The following is a 12444-nucleotide window of genomic DNA, read 5'->3' on the forward strand; positions in this document are numbered from 1 at the left end:
TCAAATTTAAGAAAAATGAAAACATGTACACAAAAATCAAAGAATTTTTAGTAGCTTATTCTTAACAGTTCAAATCTAAAAGTCAGAGTCCACAAATAGAATGGATACACAAACGGTGATATATTCAAACAGTACTAACCAGCAAGAAAAGGGAACAACAACCAAATACTGCATATGAATCTCAAATACTTGGCTGAGTGAGAGCTGGAAACCAAAGCCAAAGAATTAAAAAATTGTCTAATTTGTATAGTTTAATTCTACAAGAGTACACTTAGGATTTAGGACTCATTTGTTGATACTCTGGCTATTGATCTTTTCCTGTAAAAAAACTGTACTGATATCCACTGAAGGATGTTTATACTTCTAAACATGCACAGGCCTCTCTGCATGGAGCCCCACAGCAACCCCCCCCCCCCCCCAGTACTGAGGACTGGAATCCACCTCCTGTATAAAATTTTCCCTCCAAACTGAGAGTGGCTGGAGATTCCACAATTAGGGTCTTTCCTTTCCCTGTAACTATTAAAGAAAGGCATTTTCTCCCACTTTTCTTGGGAAAACAACAAAACACAAGAATCCTCTAGTAAAATTTTCTAATTAAAAATTTTTAAACTGAAATACAAATACCATCTATTTTGTATTTTCATAAGCATCTCATCACACTGAAGTATCATACCACTGAATTTTATTACAATTAAAACTAGATTTAACAACTCAACGAATAAACTAAGATACTGTTTGGTCATTACTAAATTTGGTCATAGGAAAAACTGAACGTTAACAGCATTTCAAAGTGTAGAGCACTAAAAGAAAGATTGTATTCAGCCTAATACTGTGATGGGTGTTCTCTGTTTATGCACCATATTTAAGTGCTAGTACCATTAGAAGTATATTCTGAGGGCTTCTTTAAAAGGTACTACAGAGCTCAAAATTAAGGTAAACAAGCAGTTATGGATATGCAGCAAATGCCTAACAGAAAACACATCTTTTCCACAAACAGAGTAACTGCATTAAATGTAGCATCTAGTGGTTTTGAAGAAGTTCAAATGATTGACTTTAAAATGACAAATTCATCAAGTACAAACATGTGACATTATATAGTAAATTCTTTTGTTTTTTCATCACTTACCCCCTATTTTTATCAAAGAGATATTTGTACAAATTTACCTCAAATGGTTTTACTTCATTTAGGACTCACTTGAGACAGCCTTGTGGCCACAGGTTTTCACCAAAAACTCTGCCACTGGGGCAGAATTTCCTCTTCCCCTTTCACAGCTTGTTTAGAAATGCTGTTTCTGGGAAGCTGTACAAATGAAGCCAATTTACTGGAAAAACGGTGCAACTGAACTGCCTCAGCCACCTCATCCAGTGGCGATGGACAGCAGGAGATCACTGGCACATCTGTGGAAGTGTCGGGCACTGGGCCTTGCACACAGCTTAGAACCGTGGCCAGGTCATGACTTTGACATGCGAGAGATACCTGTCCTCTGAACCAAGAGGACAGGTAAGGGCCCAGGGATGTGCACACAGCACACAGGTGGCGGACAAGCTGCACTAATGCATATTCACATGCTGAGGAACCTCAGATTTCTTTGTATGAGAAGGATTTAAGTTATATCACATACACTTTCACATCTCCATTTCACATTTCCTACTTAAACAGGAATTTACTGTTCACCGTGGGCCTCAATACCAATGAAATGTTCAACCTGATCCTCATCAAATTAAGTGCGTGTGTGTGTGCATTTATTTTGGTGTTTGGGACTGAACTGAGGGCCTTGCATATACTCTAGCACTAAGCTACACTCCCAGCCTGAGTTAATTCTTTCTGGAATAAGGTACTTGCCTAATGATAAAATATCCAATGTCAGTTTGTTAATGGGCAAAACAAAGATTTCCAGTATTTTGTAACTGTTCCTAATGTAGCTTAAGGGGCTGATAAGAAAACAGGGGAACTATAGGCTCGGTGGCCACCAGGACTACGCTTTATATCTCTTTCTCTTCTGCTTTAGGTTTCACTCACTTTGGGACAAAAACAATGCATCTTTTCACTGACCAAGGCAACCAGTGTTGATCAGATCTCAATAACACCTGCAAGTGAGCAAAACTGAGTGACAAGTGGGGGTAGGGAGGAGGTGGCACGGTGTAGCCTGGGAAAGAAGGTAGACGAGGATGGTGTGAGGAAGGAAAACACATTTTAATATCATTGGCTGACAGAACAAGACCCTAAAAACTGGAATAATTTCAGAGATGAAAAATCACTTCTCTTACGAGTGATGCTGAAGAGAAAAAAGAATTAGGTACTGATAAGTTATATGCATTAGGCAAAAACAGACACAATACAAAGAAACTGAATCCACTCACTGTAGTTATAAAATACAAAAATATTATCAAACTATAATGGATGACACTATGTCTCCAATATTTAAAGATGTCTATTTAAATTAAAATCTTGTCCCCCCAAATAAATCCAAAATGAAAAAGTGAAATTTTAGTAAATACATATATGCAGGTATAGGTACATACAAATAATGCAAAAAGAGATTTATGAGAAGTGTCATTTTGGCACTTTTACTTGGATTTTTAAAGTAAATACAAGTATCTTTGTACACAAGTTCTCATTCTAGAGAAACAGGATGTTAAAAGGTACAAACATCTTTCTTCTTAAAAAGAACACTGAAACAGATAACTTTACCTGTTAAATCCTTGGTTGGCAATTTTATAAACCTGGTTTGATTCATTTAACTCCAAAAGTTTTACAAAATTATTTTTGTTTCTCTCAGTTTTACCTGGCTATTGACTTCCAGTATACATACATTTGGCCAGAGGTCCATAAATAATATTAACATTTTCAATGGAGAAATCTTAAAGTTTTAAAGGGAGATACAGCTCAGTAAATAAATTCTCCTGGAATTTCTTGTAGCAATGGTTCCTCAAATTTAAATCGTTTGGAAATAGCTTTTTGCTCCGTTTTCTCTTTTTCAGACTGTCTGCATTGTCCTAAAGTATACGAAGTAACTACAATTAACTCCTCCGTCACAAGTGGTCCCTCGGATTCTGACTTCTCAGTATCTTCATTAAGTTCAGCCACAGAATCACCTTCTTGGAGGATGTCTGGTGCTTCCACTGCTCCCTCCACCTTGAAAGGACTGGGAATACTGCTTGGTGTCAACCACGGGTGTCTAAGACATCCCTCAGCAGTGGCTCGATCTCTGTATAAAGATATTCACACAGGTGACAGCATTAAATTTCCACTGAAAAATCAGAGCGTAAGATCCTGTATTGTGTCATATTTTGGAAAGTATAAGGAGATGGCAAAAATCGTACTGTGCTTCCTGAGTAGAACCAGAAGTTTTAGAACTTGGGTGCATTAACTAGAATGCTGAAAATGTATTTTAAGTAAGGTATTTCTTACTTAAAAGTTCTTCTTTTTTTTCTAGTTTGGAAAATTTTAAATTTTTTTTTGCATATAACAATGAACAATGGTGTGTCACCAATGTGTAGTATAATTACCTTGTCTTCTGTTCCTTATCAATTTACATAGCCAATTATCTATTTAATTTCCCATGGTTTTGCTACATTGTCTAAAACTCTAGTTTGTTTGCATGCTTTCTTTCTTGTTCCTTTTTTTTGGTACCAGCGATCGAACTCAGGTCCTCGTGCTTGCGAGGCAGGCGGCGGAACCACTGAGCTAAATCCCCAGCCCTTGCTTGTTCCTTTTGTGACTGAACCCAGGGAATCCAAAGTTCTTTTGAGCAACCCAAGAATGGTAGAAAATGTCTGCTAGGGAGCAGCTGTCATTTCATTGTCAATTTCTACTACCCAGGAGTAACACGTGCCAGTCACTGCATGACACATCTGCAGTTACACAATTTCACTAATTTCAAACCTTTCAGCCTGAGGCACAGGTCACATTTTCTAGGAATATGTTCATTTGGGGCAGTTTTTCTTTCAATACGTATATTAAGTCAAGAGGGTCATCTAGTTTCATGTCAATATTTTTGTCTTCATTTTTGGGGTTTCAGTTGTTGAACTACTTTTGCTCAGAGCAGATCACTCAAAAATTGGCTGGGAGTTTAGCTCAGAAGCAGGGTCCCCAGAACCCCACAGATAAAGAGGAATACTGATACTTACTCAGGTTTCTTAAGTAAAAGTTGCTTGATGAAGTCTACAGCTGACTCAGATACACCATCAAATTCTTCCTCAGAATAGCTTAAATTCATCTGTGAGATATTCAAGAACGTTTCTTGTTTATTATCGCCTAGGAAAGGCGATATCCCTGTAAGCATGACGTATGTTAGCACTCCAATGCTCCTGGATCAGAAGGAAAGTGTAAGCGCAGTTAGTACCAAGTTCACTTCTGGGAACTAATTTCATCGATTTTTCCTGTAAATAACACGTACCACATATCTGTTGCCATGCTGATAGGATCATAACTAAGAATTTCAGGAGCTAGTTGGAGAAACAAGAAAATGTTTAGTTTTGTGGAAAAAGATGTCCTAATTTGCTCTTAAAGATAAACAGAGTATGCATTAGAAACTATAAGTCACTACAATCAAAGTTTGGCCTAAAAAGAAATATCATCATCGTTTAAAATGAAAGGAAATCTTTTTTTTTCTTCTGGTTTTTCGAAACAAGGTTTCACTAGGTAGTTTAGGCTGTTTTTAAACTTACTATGCAGCCCAGGCCAGCCTGGAACTTATGGCGATCCTCTGCCTCAGCCTCCGTACTGCTGAAGGAACAGAAAATCTTAACCAGAAGTACAAATCTTAACTACAAGTTTCCATACTTCCACCCTCATTGTTCAGCCCTAGTATCTGAAAATAATACTTGACTGCAAAAACTGCAATATAAAAAGACAATCCGATGCCTTTCTCTTCTCACATTTTCTATCTCATCAACCACCACATCTACCAGATAACAGCTTTCAAATCTTTCTCAGTGCATCCCTAGCTCTTCCTCCTCACAGCCCAGCCCTAGTGCAAGGCACTTTCCTCTCTCACCTCGGCTGTCAGTAACTGGTCTCATCCCTCTGATCTATGATTCACCCCATTCCCCCGGACAGGCTCTCACTTCATAGTTAATGCTACACCTGGGGGCAGCAGGAAATCACCTAGGTAAAGACAAGCAGAGAAAGGCTGTTCTGGAGTTCCCCTGCTTTTTTCCTTTCTGTTTTGGGTCAAGTCTGTACTACTTTCATAAGAGAAGGCAGCACTGTTTGGGGAGGGGAGTTGGTAGGAAATTTAGATTGACCAAAAAGCAGAAAACATTGAAACAAATCCCTCACCCCACTCAATATCAAAATAACTGCTATTTTGATATTGCAAATCATAGCTCTCCACTGTGCAGTCTTCCATATTTCTCCCTGCCTACTGTGACTCGTTAAAATTGACTAACATATTTGGGTTGTTGCTTTCTCTGAAGAAACACTGTTAAGTTACACTTGTAAAACTTACTTACAGGTCAAATGTGCATTAGCCTAGTGAAAAGTAGGTATTCTAGCCTATAAAAAATATAAAAATTCTGAAGGTTGTTTCTCTGCCTATGGTCGCTTTTTAAAATTTGTGCCTATTAATTTTATAAAATATTGGGTTTCAAAGCATATGACATATTTTGATCATGTCCCTGCCCCCAGTCCCCTCCCTTTTCCTAATTCCCTTCCACCTATTAATAATCTCCCTCCTACTGTCACTGTTTCAGATTCCATGTATTAGAAAGACCAAGCTATACTTGTCTGAGTCTGGCTTTTTTTACTCAACATAATAGTCTCTAGTTGCCTTCATTTCCCCACAAACTACAAAATATCATTCCCTACAGCTGAATTCTATTCCATTATGCATATATATCAATTTTCCTGACCCATTCATCTATTCATGGGCACTTAGGTTGCCTCCATAGCTTGTAATTGTGCTACAATAAACAGGGGTGTACAGGTATCCTTACAACAGATACCAAGTGGTATAGCTCGATCAAATGGCAGCTGTTTTTAGGTTTTGAGGAGCCTCAGAACCGATTTCGATAGGGGTTGTATGAGCCTTACATTCCCACAAGCAGTTTAGAAGGCCTCCCCTCACCCCATCCTTGCTGCATCCATTCACGTACAGTACCAGGGGTTGAACCCAGGGCTTTCAAACTGAGCTACAAGCCCAGCCCCTTTTTATTTTTTGAGACAGGGTCTTGTGAAGTGCTAAGTTGCCCATTCTAGGTTCAAACTTGACTTAATTTTTTTTTTTTTTTTTTACTGTCATTGCTCAATGGCTTTGTTTCCTTTGACCTGTCTGCCTTTCTATCTGCATCCTCTGGAATACTCTTGTCTTGTAAACAAATTCCCAACATCCTCGGCTCCTGCTCCAACACTGCCCCTTCTACCCTGCTCCGAAAGGTGTCCTGCTCTCCCTAGCCTCTTGCTCCTCAGGGGCCCTTGCATGGAGACTTCATGCCTCTGCCCTCAGGCCGTAGCCATTCTTCCCCTCTCAGGCCTGCCAGCACCCCAGGCAACTTCCCACTTCTGTCCAAGCTCACACAGCCCAGCATCAATGCCTCGGGACCTCTGGTCTGAAAAGTCACTTTTCTAGACCTACAGCCAAAACCCTGTAATTACCTGTTTCTATGGTTATAACTTCTAAATCATTCTATGGCCTTATGCTTCATTTTAAAATCAAACTATTAATCCTTCAAATCCCAATTTTCTTCCAGTCAGTCAACAAAGGCAACAGTTTAATTCTTTTTTTATACAACCTAGACCCATGGTGCATCACTCCACAAGCTGCTTTTTCTGTCAGTGACCTCAATCTGGCATGATCCCAAAGACCGGCTCTGCTTCACATTCTCTGGAACCCAGGATTGGTAATTACTTTATTATCAACTGGAACTTCTTCAAAGGCCCTTCCTTGTCTTATTCTGTTCCTTTGTTTGTCTTCTGCAGTGCTGGGGATAGAACCCAGGGCCTTGCATGTACTGGGCAAGTACTCAACACTGAACTGCACTCTCAGCTTCCTATTCATTTAAAGGCAATACCTTCAAACTCTCTCAGCTTGGGGCTGCGGGTGTAGCTTGAAGATGTCTTGCTTAGCATGCACAAGGCCCTGGGTCAGATACCCAGTGCCACAATAAATTTTTTTTAAAAACCAAATAAAAATTGGGGCCGGGGATTTAGCTCAGTGGTTCTGCCACCGGCCTCGCAAGCACAAGGACCCAAGTTCGATCCCCAGTACAAAAAAACAAACAAAAAACCCCCAAAAAAGTTAAAAACAAACTTTCTTAGCCTTGCATGAAGAGGATTACCAATTTGGTACCTTATTCTTCAAAGTTTTCCATCCTTAAGTCAATTTTAGATTTAATTCAAAGGAATGAGACTCTGGTGGTAGAATTTCAATACAGCAAAGGCCTTATTATGAAGCAGGCCACACATGAGCTCCTTAATGAACATGATTCCTATCTCCAATACAAAACCATCTGCTCATAGGAATACTTACCCACATATTCAGGAGTACCCATAATTTCTCGAAGCTCTTCACTGTTTTTCATTATTCTTGAAAGGCCAAAATCAACTATCTTAATGTCACCCAAAGGAGATTCACTTGTCAGCAGAATATTCTGAGGCTAAAAAATAAAATGTACACCCCCAAAGATTAATAAAACCATGATTAAGAACACAAAAACATGCAGCCCATAAAACACAAATTCCACCTGTGAAACGGAGATTGAGGAATCGAACAGTAAGCAATCACTCATTAAAGACATACTTTTATGATATGCTTCCTCCTATGTGTAAGGCAGCAGGCTTTGTACTTTTATATTTTCAATCTCTTCCCCAATACTGGCTCTTTCTCGGCATATAAATATGCTTTTATTCCTAACTTAAAAACAAACCACTGTGCTTCTAGTGACTATCCTCAAAGACCCTGAATCTCTTTCTAGCCAGCAGTCACTCCCTGCTAGTCCCTTTATGCTCAGCTTCGTGAAAGCATGGTCAAGTGCACTTGCTGTCACTTTTCAATTCAGCTAATCTGTTGTATGCCTTCTAAATCTGCCCTCACAAGGTCAAGACAACTATTATCCAAGACTCAGAAAATGCCATGGATGCCTTCCAGGACTATTTGCATGCACTGATTTCTGTAGCACTGTGCATGGTGAATTATCTCAATATTCCTGATATTCCTCCCATTTGTGTCTCCCTTTCGGATCTCTTCTTCCCTCCATCGACTCTTCATTTATTTTCTCAGAATTTTTTTTACTTCTGCCCCCTTTTTACATATTGGTGTTATTCAAGATCTTGCACTGGCTGGCTCTCTTCTTCCACTTCTTTGCACTTTCCACTTCTTTTTCTATTTTCCAGCAATGCCATCTACACCTAAAGCTTCAGCCATTCATATACTGATCACTGTACCACACCTTCAACTCCCACCACAGGACAGGTCTTCAATGCAGCACACTTGGAGGAAACAAGCATCCCCAGCCCCACGAACCAGTTTCTCTCTTCTGTAGTCTCAATCTCAATGCTTAAGAAAAACACGGGTTCACCCTAAAGTGCTCCTTCATTTTCCATCACGTTTCGCATCCTGTGAGGTCACCAATCATGTCAGTTCCATTTCTTAACATGTTCACAGTGGGGCCTTAATTTGTGTATCTGGCCACCAGGTAGCTTGAACCATTGGTGGAACGTGTGTGACTATCCTATCTGGAAGCTTTATATTAATTTTATTAGTAAAAAAAAAGTGATTAGATCCACGTGTACTTCCAGTAGTACAAGCTGCCCAATGGGACAGTCATACATGTACCACCAGTGGTCCAAGCTGGGGGGAACATGTTAAATCTCAATATCCCCACTACTTAGTCTGGGCTTTCGTTATTTGTTACCCAGACCACTCTGGTGGCCTCCTGTCTCTGGTTTTCTCCATCTTCAACCCATCCTCTGTTGTGTAATTACACAGTCATCCCTCAGTCTCTCTGGGGGATTGGTTCTAGAGCCCGCTTTGGATACCAAAGCATGTGGATACACAAGTTCCTTACATAAAATGGTGTATTTGCATATAACTTATATATATATCCTAGTGGATATACGTGAAATCATTCCTAGATTACTTATAATTTCTATGAAATATAAATGCTGTAGTTATTATCCTGTATTATTTAGAAAATGACAAGAAAAAAGTCTGTACATGTTCAGTACAGATGCAATTTTCTTCCCAAATATTTCTGATCCACAGTTGGATGAATCCATGGATGCAGGGCACATGATGCAGAGCCAACTGTACCCACCCCACACTCAAATCTGATCATGATGGCTGTAAGGTCACTCACTGTTCATCACCCACAGACACTCAAATGGGTATGGTGTGAGGACAGAGATGGCAAGGGCTACCCGAGGCACAGAATCAACAAGGTTCATAGCCTTGGACTTATTTTTACCCAGTGTAAAATTATCCAAGATACTTTCACAAAAAAAGATAAGCAAATGCATTATGACCTAGAATGTAAAATCATCCAAACTTTTAAAATAAAATATGAGACTTGAGAGTAAAGTTTGTATTCTTTTCAGAGAGAGTCCACATTTACTGTCTTCTACCATTTAAGAATATTTTCACAGGTAAGCACTGGTATCAATACATTACAAAGCACTGGTTTCAATAAATTACAAGTATGTACCCACCTCAGTGTTCCATGAGCCGGTGACTACCTCCATTCTAAGATTGATTTCCTATCATTTCCCACAGGCAATCTATGTTGCAAATCAAACAAGCTGCAATCTCTTCCCTGCACTCTCACATTTCAGGCCTCTACATGTGCCATTTGTGCCAGGAAGCCCTCTCCTTGACATTAATATTCATCACACACTCCAGGCAGAGTGGGTTTCCATAAAGCGCTTCCATCCACCCTGCCCTCTTTACCCTTTCCAGGGAGGGCACAAAGGCTGCCCACTCTGCTCCTCACCATCCTGAATGTAGAAACCTCACTCTTTTGTGCAGGGTTTATTCTTCCGTTTCCTCTACCACAGTGTAGTTCTCTAAACGCAGAAAATGAGTGTTCAGATTTTCTTTCCCTTCACTCAGACCTAACCACTGCATTTGACTTTGTTGTTGCTGTTTTTGGAGAAAAGGTCTTGATTTATAGTACAAGTGGCCTTGAACTCACTATGTAGCCCAAGCTGGCCTCCAACTTGTGATCCTCCTGCCTCAGCCTTCACAGAGGTGGGATTATAAACCTGTACCACCATATCCAGCTGTATTTGACTTCTGTCCCTTTCATTTAACTGTAAGTCACAAAATCCAATGGTATTTTGCGATGCTTTCTTCTGGACTACTACCTTATCAGTGTCTGACACTATTATCCAGTCTTCCCTTGTTTATATACACTTTTTCTCTTCATTTTCATGACAAACAAGAATCCCAGCTTTTTTCCTAGCTCTCTGGCTGCTTCTTTTGTCATCTGCCGTTACTTGGCCCACTGACTGCTGGGTTTCTCGTGGCTTGATCTCATGTCCTTCTCACTCCATACTTTCATCTTGCAGTCTATCTGCAATTAAAGCTTCAAGATCACCTACGCCTTGCGACTCAAACACATTTTTTTCTCTTTTAAACCCCTTTAACCAACTGCTTACCAATCTCTCTCCTTTGAGGTCTCAAAGGCACCTCAAATTCATCAAGACCAAAACCAGACTGGTATCTTCCCCCTTCAATCAGATTCTCCTGCCATTGATAGGCATCTCAGTGAAAGTTATGACCACCCAGCATGACAGAACACTAAGAATCATCTTGGTCATTCCTTTTTTCTTCCTTCCTTCTCCATTTAACTAGTACATCACTTTATCTTGTTGACTTTCAATCGTAAATTCTAAGCATTTCTAGACTTGATCTACTTAATTTCCATCTATGAAAAGCTATTTAAAGTTATCATTTCTTGCTCAATTTCAACAGTCTCTTCAGTGGTTTGCTAGGGATCTATTTTGCCCACACCACAGCCAGAAGGATCTCTTGTACTTTGTAAGTCTGATGTTACCTCCCTGCCTAAGCCCTGCTCTTAGAAGACACCCATGCTCTTTGACAGCAATTACAGACCTGCAGAGCTAGCTGCTACCTAGCTCTCCAGACGCCTCTCTCACCTCAGCTCAGTGAAACTCAGTTTCACTGGACGATTCTCAGGATGCTCTCTCTTCTCAAGAATGTCTCTGCATGCAGCCTTTCCTCTGCATTTTATTTTTTCCTGGTCTTTACCCAATGTCAACTTAGAAGACCCACAGTGGCAGTAAAGCAGATAACCATGATTTTCAACAATGTGAAGGGCTGCAATATGAAAAAGGTTACTGACATAGCTGGTCCTTCCCTTTAAAAAGGGTCTTATTCACGAGCCAGGGATTTAGCTCAGTAGTTCTGCCGCCTGCCTTGCAAGTGCAAGGTCCCAAGTTTGATCCCCGGTAGACCCCCCCCCCCAAAAGGGGTCTTACTCTTGACCTAATATCCATCCTTTTTCTGTTATGAAAGCTCATAATATGTTTATCAAGATCTGAATTCAGACAGAAACAAAGGGAAGAATCTACAGCTTTGATGCAGACAGGAGTCACAGTACCAAGCACTGTTTACTAGAGTGGGCAGGGCCTGGCACACAGTGACACATATTTTCTGGATGAATGAACAGGAGAAACATACTTACAAGAAATGGAAAGAATGTCTGTTTTGTGTCAGGAATGGTGGTAGCATGAATGGCAGTACTAAGGAATCCCTACTATCACAGAAGTGCTGAGAGGAGGAGCTGGACCTATCAGGCTCCACGGACTCTGCTGCATGCTGCTCAGTGATAGCAGTATATGTGACATGCTAGGTTATATACTCATAATAGGCACTAGCTCCACACCTTGGGACATTACAGAGGTGGTATGACGTAGACACTCAAGATAAAAAGGAATTCATCTCATCAGTTATTTAACAAATTTTCACCGACTTCTTACACAGCTATGTGCTGGGGAAATAACAAGACATGAGCGCCCTCTTTTGAAGATCTACAGTCTTTTTTTTTTTTTTTTTTTTTGGTGCTGGGGACTGAACCAGCCCTACCACTGAGTTGCACTCCAGCTTGGAGCCTTACATTCTACTGCGGACACAAGCAAGTACAAATACAAAAACCCTCGAGTAGTGTGAAGTGCTAGGGGAACTCAGCAGGGTGATGGTGAGAGCGGATGCTGCGGTTTGCACAGGTACGTGCCACTGTTAGGGGAGTCAGAAGGTTCTGTAAAAGGCAATGTTTGAAGGAAAGGACAAGCTTAAGAAGGAACTAATCTCGGCACAATAATCTCTGAACAGTGTAGGCAGAGAGAAGAGCTCATATAACGGCCCTGAGGTGAGGACAAATCACCAGCGACGGATTTCAACAAGTCTCGTTTCTCTGGGGAACAGCACAAGGAGAAGGGAAAGGAGATGTATTAGGAAGGAGACTGAAAAGAAAAACAGAGGA

General features: G+C 40.4%; 2 protein-coding genes across 2 annotated transcripts in view; one reads left to right on the plus strand and one right to left on the minus strand.

Moving 5' to 3' along the window:
• Nucleotides 1–2090, plus strand: part of LOC147822662 (uncharacterized) — a 35498-nt gene extending 33408 nt beyond the window's left edge. Inside the window, exon 6 of the mRNA XM_087196393.1 lies at nt 2010–2090. Within this exon, the coding sequence (XP_087052519.1) occupies nt 2010–2071 (62 nt within the window). The 3' untranslated portion in view covers nt 2072–2090. The remainder of the gene's footprint in view (nt 1–2009) is intronic.
• Nucleotides 2091–2175: 85 nt separating this feature from the next.
• Nucleotides 2176–12444, minus strand: part of Stk17a (serine/threonine kinase 17a) — a 29297-nt gene continuing 19028 nt past the window's right edge. Inside the window, exons 4-7 of the mRNA XM_004840241.4 lie at nt 7473–7599; nt 4401–4449; nt 4132–4311; nt 2176–3209 (exon numbers count right to left, since the gene is read on the minus strand). Coding sequence (XP_004840298.1) covers nt 2888–3209; nt 4132–4311; nt 4401–4449; nt 7473–7599 — 678 coding nt within the window. The 3' untranslated portion in view covers nt 2176–2887. The remainder of the gene's footprint in view (nt 3210–4131; nt 4312–4400; nt 4450–7472; nt 7600–12444) is intronic.

Source organism: Heterocephalus glaber, unplaced genomic scaffold (genome assembly GCF_053883595.1).
Source record: "Heterocephalus glaber isolate CG9 unplaced genomic scaffold, H.glaber_assembly_v1.0 deba00001610, whole genome shotgun sequence".
Taxonomy (NCBI): Eukaryota; Metazoa; Chordata; class Mammalia; order Rodentia; family Bathyergidae; genus Heterocephalus; species Heterocephalus glaber.